Raw genomic sequence first — 19,448 nt, 5'->3', positions numbered from 1 at the left:
TAATAAATGTTATTTGCAGTTAACAATTTTCTTTTTTCTTTATTACAATATTTATGGCAAGACTAGGTATTTATTGTACAAACTATAGATTATTAGCTTCTCTTAAACTATATAAATATGCATTTAGGTTGAAGTGGGTGCACCAGACAACCATAAGACAAAATTAAGAGGTGAAGGAGAACCCCATATGGATGGTGAGCCAGGCGACTTGGTTATTGTGTTCCGTACAGAAAGGCATGCACAATTCACAAGACGTGGAGATGATTTATACACAAATGTCACTATATCTTTACAGGTTGGTTGTTAGATGATATGAGAGTAGCTTAAATAAATAGCCAAAAATTTTCATTAGCATCCATAAACAACGCAGCTGGCACCAGCTTTAAAAAAATTCGTCAGAATTGGTTCACTCATTCCATCTGAGGTAAAAAGGCAAAAAAGAAAATACAGTCAATTAAATGTACACATTCATATCCTCCTTTTTTGAAGTCGGTTGAAACAGTAGATTGAGCTCTAAATTTAAAAGAATCATTAATGCATCTGTAAGTTCTGGAAATTGATTGTTACACTTTAATTTCATTTACCATGAATTGTATCAAGGCCATATCTGTGATAACAATACAGTTGATAAAACAATTGTTATACATTATATAAACAAGTCTAAATAAATTGTTTTCTTTCATACAGGATGCTCTCACTGGTTTCACATTGGAATTAGTGCATCTTGATGGGCATAAAGTTACAGTATCAAGGGATAAGGTGACATGGGCGGGAGCTCGTGTAAGGAAGAAGGGAGAAGGCATGCCCAACTTTGAAAATAACAACCTACATGGTAACTTGTATGTCACATTTGACATAGACTTTCCTAAGCAGGACTTTTCTGATGATGACAAAGAAGGTAATTTTTAAACAAATTTTTTCTCTTATAGTAATTACTTATAAATAAATCAAGCACCAATTATTTCAATATGTAAAACTCGGCATTAAAAAATCCATAAATGTCTATGTCTAGTTGCTTCTATAACTTGAACCATTTTTATTATATTTTATTTTCTAATCACTATACCACAAAAAATCGAATCATGTTTTTAACTTCTATGAATAATGTAGTTGTCACTTAAACTGAATTAGATTTATCAATCTTTATGTGGTATACTACAACTTGTAATGATTATGAGTGATAAATAATTAAAAATTATTTTCAATTCTAAAATTTCAATTATAATACTGTAATTCATTTTTTATTGTTACAGCTTTGCGGAAAATCCTTAAACAATCACCAAATAATAAAGTGTATAATGGACTTTAGTGATATAATAATTGACTTTAATTTATTTAAGTAGTAGTGAATTGAGTGGTATGATCATATAACATGTGAGTCATGACGAGATGTGAAAGCTCAATGGTTTTTGTAAAATAAAGTTGTCATGTATCTAATATTTTCTTATTATAAAAACTGAACAATCCTGGTAGCGAAAAATAAAAATGCGCCATTATGGCAGGACACAACTGCGAAAACACATCTATATGGAGACAGACATTTAATGACATACTTTTAATAAAACAACAATTTTGGTAACACTATAATTTTATTAAGAAAATACAAACCAGAAATAATATCATGATTTATATTACAAACAGAATTAATTGCATTTAGCAAAGTAAATATAAAAAATTACACATAACCTTTTCTATAAAACTGCTAGGTATTTGAATTAGGAAAGTGTTCATGCGTCGTTTTAAAATATATAACTAAATAACGTCTTTTTTAATATGTATCACCATAATATGCATGAATATAATTTATAACAACAACGAAAACTTGTTGGTATGGAATAACCTCTAAAACTAGTTAACTAATTTAAAAAATTTCACCAGTGGAAAGGTAAATAATTTTTTTGCTTTCCTTATCTCGGATAAAATCTGGATTGACCAGACCAATCATGAACAATTTCTATTTACATCAAGCACAACATTCAGGACGACCATTCTCCCAAAGAAACACAATTGTTTCAAATTCAATTAAATTCAATAACATAAGGATCAATTTTTGCACGATTTTATTGTAAATTAAAAATATGTTCTATAATGTTTGTGTATATTTTATAAACCATTATAATTTAGTGTTGTTTTAGTGGAATTCTAGATAGATGTTTATACAATTTAATACCAAGAAAGTTTTATAGAAAACTATTCAACAGGTTCATTTACACTATAAGAAATTGTAATATACTTATATTATCTTACAGTAAAAATACAGAACTTACAAAATATAAATGATATGCAAAATAACACAATGAGAGGCGTTATTTTATGTAAAAGTACAGATATTTAGACGCCGTGCCACAAATCTACTAATTTCGATTGTTTCTGAGGAAAATTTAATTAATTTAAAATAAAGAAAAATTGTAGAAGCAATGACTGAGTTCGACATTTACGCGTGTGGCTGCATAAACGTTGCACACAAAAATAGCAATTTACCTAAACTCGAGCGAGTGAATTAGTAGCTCGGCTTATTAACAAATGTTAAAAAATAAAAATCAATGTACGTTTTGCACTATACATTCCAACATCGACGATTGCTCGTCTTCTTTCTTATTTCTTTTCAATTTGATATAATTATTTAATATTATCTGGTATACAATATAAAATAAAATTAGAATCAAAAGAAAATTCTAATAATGACAGAATAAGGAGCTGTTAAAAGTATTATTTACGTAATGAGACACGAGTCATGTGCCGCCGGCTGCGCGGCGGCGAGGTGCGGCGCGGCGGTCTGCAGCACGCTGTTGACGACCGCCCGCGCCAGGTAACCCAGCGTCACGCCGGCCGCTGCGCCTGCTAGTGAACAAGTTGTTTCTGGTTGGCCGCTATCCTGTTTTTAATGCATTTTTCATATTTAATATTTATTATTTAATTGCTCATTATTGTCATGATAATTTTCACTTCATTAGATGGAATTATCGGCAACAGTTATTATTAGAGCATTTGGGCTGTGTATGTTGTAGTAGGGTAATAGTTTTAAATAGCGATGCCACTATAAAACGTTGTGCTATCTTATAACTTTGATGAAATACCAAATACACAGTGCCCCGTAAGCAGAGCTAACATCCCAAAACTCGCCTTAGCATATGTGGAGTGTGCGTCATCTAACAACTTGTCAAGGTCCAGAGGCTGCTGCATATACAGCTCGGGGTTGCGGCGCAGGATTGTAGCGAACACACAGAGTAGCTCGACGCAGAGCTGGCGCCGCGCCGCGGACGCGATGCGAACTAACGCTTCCTCTACGAGCAACGCGAATGACAGCTCCGAGCGGGACATATTGACTAGGGTCGGCTGTGCTGGTATTGCATGACCCTAGAAAAAAATTAACAGAAATAATAATTTTTATTGGAGTTTGAGTGAGACACATAACGCAAAAAAAAAAAATAACAAAAAACAAATATTTTGTATCACATAATAAGTTTCTTTATTTTTCTAATATAGCCCAAGAAATGATAAGCAAGATAATAAGAAAAAAGAAAAAATGTATCAATTTATAAAACGTAAGGGGTTTTCTTACTTGTACAATGATTCCTTGGGGTGTTCGCAGAAGAATATCCCACACCTGAACATAGAAGTGTTTTGGCACTCGACACAAGCAGCCTTCGAGCTGACGCCGTTGTAAAGGTGTTAACCTTAAAAAATTAATAAACATTGTGGGAAGTGATAAGAAGCACTATAGTTTAACTAAATATTTGTAATTTCTTCAATATTCACCCTTTCTCATCAGCCCAATCAGAGACAGTTAACACTTTTTGAAGAAGAGTCCGCAATTTGTACGGCGACAAGCTTTCCAATGTGGCATCTGCTTTTTTCTCATTGGGGAATAACTCCAGATATATCCGAATAGCCTCGAGAACCCAACCGACTCGGATTTTAAGAATGCCTCTAAACATGTCCGGATTCGTGCCTATTAATCGTCCACAGTATAATACAATTTCCTGTAAAGAAAAGCATGATTTCATTAATTACTATTTAAAAAATCTGATGAACATCTCTTGTCCAGAAATTCATGCATATTTCTTCAGTAGATCTATCTACTATGATGCATTACATGTGCAACTCATAAATATTTTTAAAAAACTTGGATTAATAAAGCAAAGCCGATGAAAAGTGTGTGAAAAATTAATATATGTATACCTGTTGTAATACGGCGCCGATAACATCATAAGGTTGAATAGTGCTATACATGACGGACTGTATTTCCCCAGGTGTCATAGGTTTGTCGAACACTGTCTCTTTCTGACCGATCACACCGACGGTGAGCTGTAATCATGTTGAATACATTGTATACTGAGAAAAGAACCATAACAAGATTACGATTAAATTAATATTAACTTCCTTCACCGTTTAAGCAGTGGTGATGTTATCCACATGCGCAGATAAATTGAAAAATCAATTTATTTCTTTCACGCTCGCCCGGTCTCGAACCCCGACTTATCGATTTTGAAGTCCGAGGTTCTCACCACTGAGCCACCACTGCTCATTTAGCTCAAAAAAACTGCTTAAACGGTGAAGGAAAACATCGTGAGGAAACCGGCATGTCCAAGAATTAAAAGTTCGACGACATGTGACATCTGCCAACCCGCACTTGGCCAGTGTGGTGGATTATGGCCTGAACCCTCATAGGAGGCCTGTGTCCCAGCAGTGGGAACATATATGGGCTGATGATGAATATTAACTTGCTTTTGCCCGCGGCTTCGCACGTGTTGAATTTGGAGTGAAACCCTCCCCCCCCTTATTTTTATATGAACATATAAACCTTCATCTTGAATCACTCATCTATTAAAAAAGCCCCATCAAAATCTGTTGCGTAATTTTAAAGATACATACACAGACGGCGGAAAGCAACGTAAAGAAATATGATACATATCAAAATTTCTACTGTTAATTTTCCTGCTGCAGCTGTGAAACACTGTGGCAAATCCAAATATCATCCATATCATAAACTAACCTGCTTTCCATTAACCAAGACAGTGGTAATAAAAGGGCTTATAGAGTCCACAGTGTGGTTGAGCAGAGAGGAACAATACCGCACCGCCTTCCAGTGTCGCAACACACCAGCGCTGTGGTACAGGCTCTTGAGCGACTCCAGAGCATTTACACCGTTGACCTGTATTCAAATAATCATGTTTAATAATATAGATAATTTTAAACTTTAATGTACTTAGTACGGCTGATTCATTACCAATTTATTCAATGGTATATTTATGTGTGTTTTCAAAACTGTTACATGAACTTCCTTTACTAACAGCAGTACCTTAGACTTCCAACTTTAAAAGTACAAAAGTCCAAAATGTTTCTCTAAGAAGTCTTAACTGACTTGATAAATGTTTGAGTTTGAGTTTGAGTCACCTCATACATCGGCCCCTCCCTGTCCATGAGAATGCCCCAGAGCTGCGACTGCGCAAATATATTATCTGTGGCGCGCAAGGCGGCGACCACGTCGGGCGTGGCGCGGTGCCGGTACGCTTCGTAGCTGACGCTCTGCTCGCGGTACGTGAGCGTGCGCGGCACGTCCGTCAGCGACTGGTAGCCGATGTAGTCGTGCTGCAGCTGCTTGAACTGCGTGAACATCTCCGACGGGAACTCGCCTTGGCTCATGAAGTCGAGGTGCTCTGTTGTTGGTGAAGAGTGTGCAATGTTATATAATAGATGCGATAGATACATTTTATTTTTTTTTTAATTATTTAACACTTTTGATAGGCAGTGGCGTAGCTATCATAGGGCCAGGTAGTGCAGTGCACCAGGGCCCCGGAGCTCAGGAGGCCCTCTAACCTCAGCTTTGGAGGAGGGGAGGAGGGCCCGATTCTTTCCCTATGCACCAGGGCCCTTGTCCCCCTAGCTACGCCACTGTTGATAGGATTAAAATTTAAAAAAGTAACGAATTCCGATGTATTATATATTGATTTAAAAAAGTACATATATAACCTACAGCCTTTCCCAATAAAGGGGCTTTCTGACACTGAAAGAATTTTTCAAATCGGACCAGCAGTTCCTGAGATTAGTGCGTTCAAACAAACAAACTCTTCAGCTTTATAATATTAGTATAGAGGAACAGACATTTTAAAAGTATCCGAGAGTATAGGGGAAGAGGCATAAGGTCTGCCATCGACCTTTCGCCTGTCCAAATGTTCATGAGCGGTGGCAGCACTAACCATCAGACGATCCACCAGCTCCATTTATGTCTATGACACATTTTCAATAATCAAACGGAACTAACAAAACGCCATCATCATACCGATGCAGGAGCTAGAGATGAGATTCTGCAACCTCCCCAGCCGCACCTTGACCCCGTCGCAGTGGCCCTTCTTCAGCATCGCGAGCAGGTCGAGCATCTGCTTGAAGTGCGGGTCGCGCATGTGCTCCTCGCGCACCAGCAGGCAGACGGTCGGCCGGCCGGATAGGCGCCAGTACCTGTATACATACATTTCATCTAAACTTAAATTATATCACGTGATATCTTAATATATAAAAATCCAGTGTCATGATGTATGTTCCCATTTAAGTCTTCACCAACTCAACCGATTTTTAAGAAATTTGGCATTTTATGTGTAATTAGGTCCAACTTAAGATATATGATAGTTCTTATTTCGATTAATTATCCCAATAATTTATAATCTTAATATTTTTAAATTATTACTCAGCCACAGCAACGTGTGGCCGGGTATGCCGGGCCGGGTATGGTAGGTAATATATAATATTATATACGGGCATATTACGTTACTAGCTGCACGCCCCGGCTCCGCCCAGGCAGTCATTTATCGTTATTGAAATAATACTATAAACTATACCATATTTTAAGTTGGATCAAAGTGCACATGGTATGCAAAATTGATTAAAATCGATTGAGTAGTTTGGGAGTCCATCGCGGACAAACAGTGTGACACGTAATTTATATATATTAAGAAGATGTGTCAATGTCATGTCTAAGCGATAAATGTTTTTTTATTTTCACTATTGCAAATTGAAGAGATTTAGTTTGCTGTTCTTTGAATAATACAATTTCTGTTGTTATTATATTACGCGTTTGTAATTTTTTTCTGCAAACTGACAAGTAATTAAAAACACCCGTAAACATATAGAAGACATCATAACGCAAGGAAAATATACTCACTTTCCAACAAACTGTAACTCAGTCTTGATATCGTCGATCAGCAACGCCATATCTCGGTACAGATAGAATTCAGACACTTCAAATATTAGCGGATAACATAATACCGTCATGCCGCAGACTCTGTATATCTGCAATATAATTGTTATTAAGATTTCAGTTTTCAATTTTCATATTATTTATCAGCTGCGCACCGCGGTTTCACCCGCGTAAGTCCGTATCCCGCAGGAAAATCGAGATAAAAAGTTGCCTATCTGGAATAACATATTCCAGTTGTCCAGCTAGTATTCAGTATATAATATTCAGTAGTTTTTGCGTGAAAGAGCAACAAACACACACACACATCCTTAAAAACTTTCGCATTTATAATATTAGTAGGATTAGTAGGATAGCATTTTAAATGGTAGAATAACTCTAAGTGTGGTAGACTTTTAACACAGGTTAACGATTACTTAGAGTGATTTATCTGTAACGTTTACTACGTTGCTGCAGATAAATCACTCCCCACCAAATAGACCATAAATACCTTTTTCAAATAACTACAGTTTCTGAAAGATTTTTCGATTGATTTTAAATGAAATAGCACATATAAGGCGTGACGCTGCTCAAGCAAATGGGTTTTCGGATTAATATTTGATTAATCGTGGTGGTCCTTATCAAGATAATAAGATAAACTCATAAAATAATTGTCACCGACCCTTGATCGAGTGCACAAAGTTCTCATTAACAGTCTAAACGAGTTGGTTGCAGACAAAGTGAAGCTAAATAAGTTGCAGCCAATAAAATCGTATTAATAATAATTAAAAGATATACAGTTTAAATTTAAGAGACAAATAGTCTTCTTACTTGAGCACAATGCTTCGATACGGACGTAATGACAGCAAAGCATGGAATGGAATACATGAAGAAAATACTTATTACTCACTTTACTGGTCCCCAATGATCCAACAGGTCTGATTGGCCGGCCTGTGAGCTTTAATTTGGCACAAACCCCTAGTTCTCGGTAAACGTGCACTAATTGAGTAGAGCTACAGATCTGTAAACGATTATTTGTGATTCAAAAAACATAGTTACAAGAATTCCCATATGTTTAGAAAAATTTTTGCATAAATACTTCAAATAAATTTCGAGATCCAATATTAATGAAAAATATATCTTACGTCTGTGTGTATGTCTATATGCTTAGACGTCTAAATATCTTTATGCAACAGATTTTGATAGGTTTTTTTTTTAATAGATAGAGTGATTCAAGTGGATGGCCTATACATAAAAACATCCATTAAACTTTTCCCATTTTAACATGGCAGTCAGCAAAAGCTAGTACATCATAAGACGTAATCCGAGATCGAAAATATTTTATTAAGCAAATGCATGCGTCAGTAGGTATCAGTCATAATAAAAGAAACTAAATAATTTCAGAAGAAATGAATCAAATTGTGTTTTATATTTAGAAATTAAAAACTATTTAACGGATTTTAAACGCGATTTATTCATTATATCATTAACCCGACGTTTCGAACACTTTACAGCGAGCGTGGTCACGGGGAGACTCGGGTCGGTAGTACTCGCGTAAAATCAAACACATGAAAATACGGTGTTTTATATATTACGGAAGTTGTACCTGAACTGGTTCGACTTCGTGTGGCGTTTGTGTTTGTATGCCGTAAGTGCCCATCATAGCTTGAAGCCTCATCGACTCAGCTATTAAAACAACTTGCACCACAAGATCCGTCGCGATACCCTGCAAGCAATTATAAACCGTTAACGACAAAGAACAGAATATCTTTTAAATATAAGTGCATTGTTTTTGCAAAAAGGTTAAGCTGCTATAGGTGCTATAACTTTAAAGATATGTATAAAAAAGTCGATAGGTAGATCACTATATATTTATTGAGGCTTCATACAGACAAATATTAAAACATTATGTGTGATGCGTGAATAATTCCATAGAGGTGTTTAAATTAATTACGGTGCTGTTGCATACATTGCTTGGCTAATTCAGTGACACTAAAGTGATTTATAATTGATACTCACAAACGTCGGTTTAGCCTTGAGCGATTTTTGCATGAAAATAAATAATTGATTAGTTAGGAAGAGAAATAATGAAAATATGATAAACCTTCAATAAATAAATATTCACTTTTTTATCTATGTATATGTGGTAAATGTTAAAACTATGATATGACGTTTCAAAATGCTTCTATAAGAAATCTAATTGAATGAATAAATATTTAAGTTTGAGTATGGTGGTTATGATTAAGTATTGTCCATTAAAACTAATTTCATACATAAAAAATGGTTTAAAATTGAAGGAAGAAAACTTTTAAATCTAGTTCACCACCACTCATCACAAATTTACCTGAAAAGCAGAATACCTCCCGGCTCGACGGGGTCGGTTATAAGAGGGTAAGTATCGACGAATGGGATCCAGTTCATTGACATGCAGTAAACCACCCGTTAACAGTTGCGCCAGAACGAACAATGACTGCGCCCAGAGAAATAAACCACCGGTATCTAACAAAATATGAACATTATTAAAAACAACACTTTGTGTGATTTTGTCGACCTGTCAAAATAGTCTTTGTTAAATATGTTTATTAATAAAATCTGCAATAAAAAATATAAATCGAATAAAGTACACAAATGTACAGTAGTGCACTATATTCTCAAAGTTTTATCTTGGAACGACAAAGTACCACATAAATATAATAATTAAATGCATAAAGCTGTATAATCATTTTTAAAAAGCCGCAGTAAAGTTATAATTATTGTACTTTGCATAGCTAATCTACTATATAAAAATAAGTCGGGTTTTCCTTCCTGACGCTATAACTCCAGAACGCACGAACCGATTTCCATGGTTTTGCATTCGTTGGAAAGGTCTCGAGCTCCGTGAGGTTTATAGCAAAGAACATTCAGGAAAAATTTCAACAGAAAAGTGTGAAAATCATTTTTCACATACAGCCATCTGGTGGCGAAACGGAGTTCGCCGGGTTTGCTAGTAATTTCTAAATTGTGATGTCTAGTTCTGATTGAATTTAACACTATTAATTAAACTTAATTTTTTTTTTTTTTAATATTTTTCATTTTACTAATTTATGTATATATATATAGTGTTAGTAGTCAAAACATAAACTATTAGAAAAAGGTGCATGGTGTAAAAACAATGATTTAGTGCTCCTATTGAAACGATCACACGCATTATCAATAACTAAATTTTGCTTATTTACAAAAGTGCAGGTTTTACAGAAAATGTGTGCTGTATATGTGTATAGCAATGTTACGCAAACATTATATATATCTTATTGCAAAGAAACAACTAGTTCATATTATCTTTTTTATGTAATAAAAAAGAAACAACTATTAAAATATTAATTGCAAAGGATCATAATGGAAATAATTAGTGCAATGCAGCGTTAAAAGTGGCGAAGAAAGCTAAATCATCAGGATAGAAAGTTGAATGAAACAAATTAAAATATTAGCATTTCGTTCACGCGGGCGTTACCTTTATTTTCGCTATCACCGGGTTGGTCTGAAATTATACATACAACGATATTAAAAGATTCCTTTTCTTGTCGTATTTTTGTTTTACAAGTAGTTGCATTGCAATGTTTAACAATACATTATTTTTTTAATGCAATTCTATTACGATAAGTTGTCGTATCCAAAGAAGATATGAATTTAATACGATTTGGAATCGAGGAATTATCGAAATTAGTGTTTCTTAAATCTTATTATCGAATTAACATTTTATAAATGTCTATATAAGTGCCTTCTATAATTTCGCATACTGAAAATATTTCATTAATCATATTAAGATTACATTCTATGTGTGTGTAGGCCTTAAATCAAATGATCCTATGATGCGGAATTAACTTATGTATATTCGTATCTAGATTTTTTATTAAGAACATAATATGAACATACTCGCTGGAAGTCTCCGAACTGAATAAGGTTCGCTGCGTTCATTTTCTATTCCTTCGCGCGGCACATAATAGTACCATGGAATTACTGGATCTGAAAAAGATATTACGAAAATTATTAATAGATTAAATCCACACAAGACCATTTCAATTAAGCGAAAACCATTAAAATCTGCTCATTCATCCATGGTTTATACTATATCAACCAAGAGTAGAATCGATTCTGCCAATCGATTTTGTAATATAAAGTTACTATTTAATTTGAAAGTAAGAGTCAGGCGAAATAAAATTAACCATTATTGAAAAGCAAAATATATCAAGCAAGTATAAGTAAGCATATCAAATTTGTGATGATATTTCTTTTTATATTATAAATAATAGTCTGTCCAGGTCTCTTCTTCACGCGTTAACAACTGAACCGATGAATGAGAAATAAGATAGCTTTAAATATAGCTAAGAAAGAATATAGAATAAGTTTTCCAGAAACTCCGGGAACTATGCGATTTTTCTTTTGACTATGCGAGTGAAGTCGAGGGCGGAAAGCTAGTTGACACATAAGGTCATTGATGTTCCTATTCTTAGTAACACAGTATTTGGTGTTACTTACAAGACTTTCTTTTATCGATATGGATAATATATTGTTCAATGATATATTATTAGTTATTACATAACCTTACTATAAACTCAGTATAGTAAAAATACATGATCGAATAACATATATTATCAAAGTTATGTTGTTTTATGTAAGTTATTTTATGTCAAAGTGTTATTTACAAATCATTGTTTCAAATTAAGATACAAACAGGAAAATTACCTCCAAACTCATCCATATAAATTCTAGATTTCAACAGCCTCTGGTACTCTTCCACTTGTTCAGGCAGAGTGCGGAACACTCCATCTATTATCATCATCACATAGAATAGAGGCCACTCGGACTCAATACCATCAAACTCTTTTAATTCTCCCTCGTTATAATATCGTCTGTTTGGATCTTCGAGTGCACTCTTAAATCCGTCTCGGCTGAATCTTTTAAAACCGTATTTGCCTTTCAAACGATTTAACAGGTTCGATTTTGTCAATTGAACTAAGAGTTCTTCGTGAGTAGCGAATGCAGGAAATGATATCGTAGGTAGAAGTGCTGCATCTACTCCCTGTGTAGAGTTTAATTTCATATATTAACGCGTAGTAAATCTTGTCGCAATATACATATATGGATAGAAAATTCGATGCGAATAAGGTGGAATTCCGATACGACACTAAGATTTCCAAAATAATGGAGCAACACGGATAGGTTCTTAAAATATCCGTTTCATACTATTAAAATGTTTTTTAAATTTATCCATGCTATAAATAGGGGATTTATAAAATACACTACAGCTATTTCTTTAATTCTCTTTGTGTTGAATGAAAAGTTAAACCCAAACGATAGTCCTTTTATTGGAGCATTTTTAATAAATACATTTAAGTAGATTCTTTCATTCCAGCGTATTTTTAAGTTTAATAAAACTAGATGTATAGATGATAAATACGCTGGAAAGATAGAATCTACTAAATTGTCTCACATGCTCTGATGCAGAGTATAAGGACATGCAGGTGAAACTAAAAAAACGTATTAAAAGAATACAATTCATAGCAGAAATCACCTTGGAACTCGATTCACGAGGTAACATGGTTTCAAAAATACTTCTGTTTCGATTATGTGCGTCAATATCCACATACACCACACTCCAGGACGCGCCCTTGTCTCCAAACAAATTGCATCCATTGATAGCTTCTAAGGCCGCTTTTGCCATCCCTGGAATAGAATAAATGAATTATTATAATATATTTTATAATTATTTAAGAATATCAATATATGCATCGAAATAAATATAGCGAAGATTAAAAAACAATTATTTTCCCGCCATCCCCATAACAATAAATGGCTCTGTTAAATAATATTATAATATGAAATGAAAATATCCACCAAAATACTTATATCATATCATTGAAATTTTATATAAAGCTAGATACATAATTGCTTATTCAAAGGTTGTACAAAAGTTCCGCTTGTTGCAGGCCGGCACACGTAGCGCCAAAGTTTTGCTTGGAGTTCGGACATTTCTGAGTGTGATGAGTGATCGTAGGTCTAGTTGTTTATTAAAAGTCACTGTATGACAGTTTGAAAGTTTATACCTTCAAAGGCGATTTTAAAAACAATCCAATTTAAACATATATCAGTGCAATAATAAACATAAAATGAACGAATGGATAATACGACAAAATTAATATCAAACATTCGGACGTGGGTACGTTAATATAGACGTAGTGCGTTTTAAAAACTCACCTATAGAAGATGCATGTATTTCTGGTTTTCCATCATTGTATTTGGAGCCTCTCTCCCACATTCCATAATCAGGAGTTCTGTATGCTCTTTCCACATAGTACACTAAATTCTGTACAAATGCTACTTCATCCTATAAATTATTTTTATTTTTACTTTCTTGTGAAATCTACTTTAGTTGTATAGGTTTCAAAGACACAAGTAAGAATAAAATTTACATGTTTCAGGCCTCAACTTCAATTTAAGAAGTTGAAGTTTCTGCTCATTCCCTTTGATTACTTATCACTTATAATGAGAGAAGCTCACCAATAATGCTTTAACACATATTATAAACTAGCTGTCCCCGCGGTTTCACCCCCGTAAGTCTGTATCCCAAAGGAGTATCGAGATAAAAAGTTGCCTATGTGTTATTCCAGTTGTCCAGCTATCTATATACTTAATTTCATTGTAATCAGTTCAGTAGTTTCTTTTTAAAGAGTAACAAACATACATACACATACACATACATCCATCCTCACAAACTTTCGCATTTATAATATTAGTATGATAGGATAGGCTCAGACAAACAAAGTAACAAAATAATGGAACAGTTTAAAAGCACAGTAAGTTAGTGCATTAAATATTATATGGTTCATGATAAACTTTATATTCACCTGTGTATAAATTATCTGCAGACCAGATGTGATCATTTGTACCAGAAACAGCAAATACAATGAAACCACATCAATTTGAAGATGATGGTACTGATCATCACTAAGCACAGGCTCTCCTGTTGTCAGATGGAATTTAACATGCAGTGCATGAGCTGCACTTTGTCTTGTTTTGAATGCTTCAACCCTTGCTGCTTGTTTTATCCAACATTCTAATATGCCACGCATACACTTCACTGTACTCTGTCCTAGTTCATGAGACTTGCCTCTGTCATCATCTATTCGTCTATTACAAAAAGCATTATAAATATAGGAGTTATCAAAAAAAAAGTATGAAAAATTATTTGTTTTTATGAGTTAAATATGTTATGTCTAACCTGTATGCCTGATAAAGGCCCCATACTGCAGATGCACAATAAATGCTATCTCTGACACTACCAACATGTAAATCTGATGAAAGTACTGGGAATAGCCCTGTAATTGGGCTTTGGAATCTTAAAAGTTGTCTCTTAACTGAAAATAATTAATAACATGCTTAGTTCATATTAGAGAATCATAATTACAGTTAAAAATTCCAATTCAATATATATGATTATCAGTTTGAGCATAGACTGATAATACTCATGAAGTGGAATACAAAATGCCACATTAATTTAAGGTCTTTTTGTGATTCATTCCCCCTCCTTGTCACATTTAAAACTCCGGTATCCCACGAGGTTATGTCACACAGTTTAAATTTGACATATGTATTTTGAATAAAAAATAAAATAAAATAGCTAATACATTTAGATCAAGTTTAAATTTCGACTCTAAGTACATATTTACATGTCAATATGTGATGTCACTAAAGCTTTAACCTCCCTACCCCTTGTCATACATGTCACATTAGGAGAGTCCCTTTTCCCCATTTATTTTGTGATTTCCTTAATGGATGACCCCTAATTTCCAAACAGCAGCAAAACAATTTTGTGTGTCTTATGTGGGCATTTTGATTGCCACATAGCATCATTATATTTTTTTAGAATCATAACACAAATTTTACAAAGTGGATTGTTAATTGCAACCACAATGGATCTGCCGCTACTTATTCTCTAAATGTGAGTTATTGGTGTAACACATATTTTATACTAGTATTGATATAATAAATACAATCCTATCTTTAATATTGAATCAAACTGCATATTGGGTGCAGATTTTATTAAAATCGGTTGAGTTGTTTATTCCATTACAGACATACAATATGACATGTAAATTATTTATACATAAAATGATATTGAAATTAAATCTTTAACTTTATGAATGAATATATATACTGTAATTTGTGATGATTTCTTACCAATAGCATAGTAAATATCTAATTGTCTAACGGTGTCTTCATAGTTTGCTATCTTTAGGAACTGTTGAGCATTTATGTCATCAATACTGCCTTGACGAATCATTAGGTCTGGATTTGCCTGCAATTATACACAATCACTTGAGATCAATACAAAACAGTTTGGTAAAACCGTACTGTTTGAAATTTTAATGAATAATAAAAAAACTCTTACCAAAGTCTTGTTTTAAAAAAGTTTAAGCCCACATTTCAGAAAATGGGCAAATAATGAGTGCTTAGTAGCTATTAGTATATATAATAATAAATAGATTATCAGTGTTTTAAATACATTTATAAGTTATGTATGTACATTTAGCAAATTACAAAATAATAGAAAAATATTTATCACTTTACAGATTGACTTTGAAGTTTAATTGTTTTGACTTTTGTTGCCGACAAATGTCAAGTTTTGAAAAATGGTTGAAGGTCAGACAAAGGACGATGGAGTAAATATTCGGGATGATGTGTTCAGTATTTTTAAATTTACATTTTAAAATAGGGAGTGGATAATCTAGGGAATGTTTGCATGTTTGATTAAAAAATTGTTATCAAAAAGGGTTCACATATTTCTACTTAAATCTCATTAAAATTATATATCTATTATTGTTCGATAGAAACACCTACACAAATTAAACACCCATCGTAAGATTTTTTAAATAAATATACCTTAATCGATAGGTTTACGTCGTTGTAACATTTTAAAAATTATTGGTTAAAAAACTAAAGGATAGCCTTTAGTTTTACGAATAAATATTATAATAGTTTAACAAAACTAAAAAAACACGCTTTTATCATATTTTGCAAATTGAAAAATGGAATAATTTTATCAAATTAGTGTATTGTCATCGGTCCTCAATAAATCTACAAAGTTTGAACGAAATCTGGCCGTTTAAAGTGGGTCAAAATCGCGCCCAAAGAAATCGGTTACAAACAAACATACAGGTGAAGCTAATAAAAAGCGTGTAAAAATATTGTGGACTGATAGAGACCTAACGTAGACCTATCGATTTAGGGCATTTTGAATAATTAAAAAATCCTTTAATGGAATGTAGGTATAGTAACCATGGATGGAAACAAAAAATATGAAACAATCTCTCAAATGTTAATCATCATTCGCAACACAGATTAAGAACAAGAGTAGTATAACGTTCGATAACGAATATTGTCATTCGCCAATGTCATAAATGACGTATATAAGTGTATAATCTATGAATGACAGCGTGTCATTGTATACAAATAAAAAACATACAAGATTTTGATTCCCTGCAATTTGTTTGCTATTTAAAATATATTTCATCAGTTTAATTGCGTTTTCATTAAATTGAAGTAATAAACTGAAGTACACCAGTCATTCAGGAACAACTTAATGAAGTGTGCATAAAGGTGTGTTGATAAAAATTATAAGCATTGCAATTTTTAAATGAATTTATAATTTCACTCCTTTTTTTACATAGTATATGTAACTTAAATAAAGCCGTAAAATGAATCATGAAGTCCACCAGAAGCAAGAATCTCACAGTGCCAACAACAGGGAACCGCAGGTTGCAAAGATTATTGTTATCATTACATGGCCATGATCATTAGTCATGCATTTTATAATAGTCCACCAGCTATCGTGAAAGCACAAAGATAAACATTCTAATATTTGTACTTAAATTATTGATAACATAAGTTTTTGTTCATTGTCTGGGCTGTGATTGAATACTAAAAAACAATAACAATTGTTGGGAATGATTTTTTCTGTTCGTATTAGACACAACTTACAAGGGAGCATGTGGTTGGCTGTGTTATTGTGATTGTCTGTCATGTATGTGTTAATAAAATTAATGTATGAGCATTAAATAAGGATTGAACTAATTATTTAAGTGATGGATCAATGCTTGTCAATGTGTGTGTATATCATAGGGAATTTATATATCATATATTATATAGTTGCTTGTAACACACATAACACACTTTTTTGTATTTAATGTTATAGATAGACCTCTTCAGTATAATTGGCGGTAGTTGGCCACCCCCACCAAAAGAACCAGAGAAACCAAAATATGGCACATTGCCACAAAGTTCTAAAAGAATTATGCAGCGAACATCTCAAAATGAAAGAGTGAAGTCAGTAAATTTAATCAATCATCTTGCACCAGAAAGGCGAAGGAAACCGACAGCTTCAAATTCCTCTATAACTAGCGAAACTAACAATCCTTACACAAAAATGGTACATGATACAAAAAAGATTGAAACTGGTATCCTTGTAGGTATGTTATAATATGTTATCTTTTAGTTTATGATTTATGAAAGAGTGAACTCAGTTCGTACCTGAGCATAGTAAAATTATGTATTAAACAGTTGTGTTTGAATTTTTGTTGAACTAATAAGATTTTCAATTATTGTGGCATCTATGCCCCCTACTAGATTTACTAATTCAGAAAATTTACTTTTTTTCAAATACTTTCCAAAATCAAAATTTGTTTAAATTTCATAAATAAAAAAATTGCAATGTTGTTTATGCCTATTTCTCTGTTGTCCCTACTATGACAATAGATGGATGCCATAAGTATGTTATCAAATTTCGACTAATTTATATTAGATACTAGCTTCGCCCGCCTCCGTATTGTTCTTACCTTTTAAACTTTGCCTGGTCTATTCAGAATGCACCAAAACCATAATTATAAAAATCAGACCAGCTATTCTCGTGTTTTAGCGAGACTAACAAAGAGAAATTGATTTTTATATATAAGATTTTTCGTCCCCATTTGTAGGAAATCACTGTGCATCGTGCTTATTAGAACGGGCAGTTTTCCCAAATGTCCTTAATGTTTGCCTATTGTATCTTTACATTTTTGTTTCTGAGTCTAGTTGTTTACATGACATAAAAAAATGTTATGTCATGTAAACAACTCACAATTACCTAATAAATAATCATCATTAATGGTCTGAAAGGCCGTTGAAAGGCCGAGAAATGGTCATTTCGCATTAGCATAGTTTTGCTTTGGACATGTTTTCAGTGTGATTGTGAGATTTTTTTATTTTACAATAAAAAATTTTGATACAATCTCTCTTATCGTTAATCAATAAATTTTTTTCTTTATTGAAATTTGTTGAGATATACGCTCTTAGTACATACTATTTTTTCCAGCTTTTCATCATAAAATCGCTTCATTGCAACATGAAAGAAAGACAAACAAACAAACACACTTTCACATTGAGTAAGGATATAATGTATGAAGTATTTCGAGGACTAATGTTATTCACGTAATAAATATTTGTGAAACTCTTGCCACTACTATTGATTTTAGATAGTTGTGTGTAAAGTAAATGTATGAAGGAGCAAACCTTACCATGATTATTAGTAAATCACATAACACATTTCACTATCACGATATAAATTTATTTATTAACTTTATAACTTTTCTTACTATCACAAATATTTTATGACAGATTGTTTTATTTAAATGTAAATAAAACGGGTCGAATGTACATTGACTGCACTCGTTAAAACATCCCATTTTAGCTTTCCTATTTTCTAATTTTAGTCCACGCGGGTGATCAGCCGCCAATAGTTCATAGCGCGCTATGTCGCAAGCGTATTATTTGAGAGAACTCTCTATAGATGAAATTCCATTATGTGTTCTCCAATATGAAACTAGTGTGTAAATCTTGTTTATTTTTGAGTCTTTAGTTAATAAGTTCTACATGTGCATCTCTTATTTTAGATGTATGCGGCAATGACGCTCCCGAAGAATTGTATGATACTCCATCGTTGGGTTCTCCAAGGGCCGCCCAGCAATCACGGCCGCAACCTCAGTCGCAATCGCCGTTGCATTTGCAAGAGGATATTGGAGTCGGTTCCTTAGTGGAGGTGGCTACGGATGTTGATCAACATCATTATGGCGTCGTGAGATGGATCGGTGTTATAGATGGTAACTATTCCATTATTTGTCTTACTTATTATTAAATTGTCTGCTAATATCATTTATTAACAACAATTTATATATAAGCTTTTCAAATTCAATATTTATAAGAAAAA

At 33.3% G+C, this 19,448-nt stretch overlaps 3 protein-coding genes across 7 annotated transcripts in view; 2 read left to right on the top strand and 1 right to left on the bottom strand.

Moving 5' to 3' along the window:
- LOC119829780 (dnaJ homolog shv) overlaps positions 1–1,437 on the top strand; it is a 3,545-nt gene extending 2,108 nt beyond the window's left edge. The window contains exons 3-5 of the mRNA XM_038352489.1: positions 128–295; positions 688–898; positions 1,254–1,437. Of these exons, the coding sequence (XP_038208417.1) occupies positions 128–295; positions 688–898; positions 1,254–1,309 (435 nt within the window). The 3' untranslated portion in view covers positions 1,310–1,437. The remainder of the gene's footprint in view (positions 1–127; positions 296–687; positions 899–1,253) is intronic.
- Positions 1,438–2,085: 648 nt separating this feature from the next.
- Positions 2,086–18,898, bottom strand: LOC119829746 (probable phosphorylase b kinase regulatory subunit beta). 3 transcript variants are annotated; one of them, XM_038352413.1, is made up of 22 exons: positions 18,760–18,898; positions 15,389–15,506; positions 14,430–14,565; positions 14,056–14,338; positions 13,406–13,535; positions 12,723–12,874; positions 11,894–12,230; positions 11,084–11,173; positions 10,662–10,688; positions 9,516–9,670; positions 9,191–9,205; positions 8,778–8,897; positions 8,082–8,192; positions 7,160–7,287; positions 6,284–6,459; positions 5,398–5,660; positions 4,997–5,155; positions 4,183–4,308; positions 3,760–3,983; positions 3,563–3,677; positions 3,124–3,357; positions 2,086–2,875 (listed from the first exon to the last, which is right to left on the bottom strand). In XM_038352413.1, the coding sequence occupies exons 1-22, from the start codon at positions 18,760–18,762 to the stop codon at positions 2,714–2,716; spliced, it is 3,264 nt and encodes a 1,087-aa protein (XP_038208341.1). In that variant the 5' UTR covers positions 18,763–18,898; the 3' UTR covers positions 2,086–2,713. The 3 variants fall into 3 exon arrangements, with proteins under 3 accessions (XP_038208341.1, XP_038208360.1, XP_038208351.1); XM_038352432.1 differs by lacking the exon at positions 18,760–18,898 and adding an exon at positions 15,600–15,790; XM_038352423.1 differs by lacking the exon at positions 9,191–9,205.
- The window catches only part of LOC119829760 (ubiquitin carboxyl-terminal hydrolase CYLD), a 9,581-nt gene continuing 6,781 nt past the window's right edge, over positions 16,649–19,448 (top strand). The window contains exons 1-4 of one of the 3 annotated variants that reach the window (XM_038352445.1): positions 16,649–16,807; positions 16,879–16,965; positions 17,403–17,676; positions 19,135–19,341. In XM_038352445.1, coding sequence (XP_038208373.1) covers positions 16,906–16,965; positions 17,403–17,676; positions 19,135–19,341 — 541 coding nt within the window. In that variant the 5' untranslated portion in view covers positions 16,649–16,807; positions 16,879–16,905. Of the gene's footprint in view, positions 16,808–16,878; positions 16,966–17,402; positions 17,677–18,937; positions 19,068–19,134; positions 19,342–19,448 lie in introns of those variants that run through there. The other 2 variants (XM_038352455.1, XM_038352465.1) reach the window with 2 other exon arrangements.

This window comes from Zerene cesonia, chromosome 1 (assembly GCF_012273895.1).
Source record: "Zerene cesonia ecotype Mississippi chromosome 1, Zerene_cesonia_1.1, whole genome shotgun sequence".
Lineage (NCBI taxonomy): Eukaryota > Metazoa > Arthropoda > Insecta > Lepidoptera > Pieridae > Zerene > Zerene cesonia.
This window is presented reverse-complemented; position numbering and strand designations above follow the sequence as displayed.

Coding starts and splice junctions, on each gene's coding strand:
- LOC119829746 (XM_038352413.1), bottom strand. Junction 10,689..11,083: donor AGTTCGGAGACTTCCAGCGA/GTATGTTCATAT, acceptor GTATAATTTCAG/ACCAACCCGGTGATAGCGAA. Junction 4,309..4,996: donor TCTTGGTTAATGGAAAGCAG/GTTAGTTTATGA, acceptor ACATGATTACAG/CTCACCGTCGGTGTGATCGG.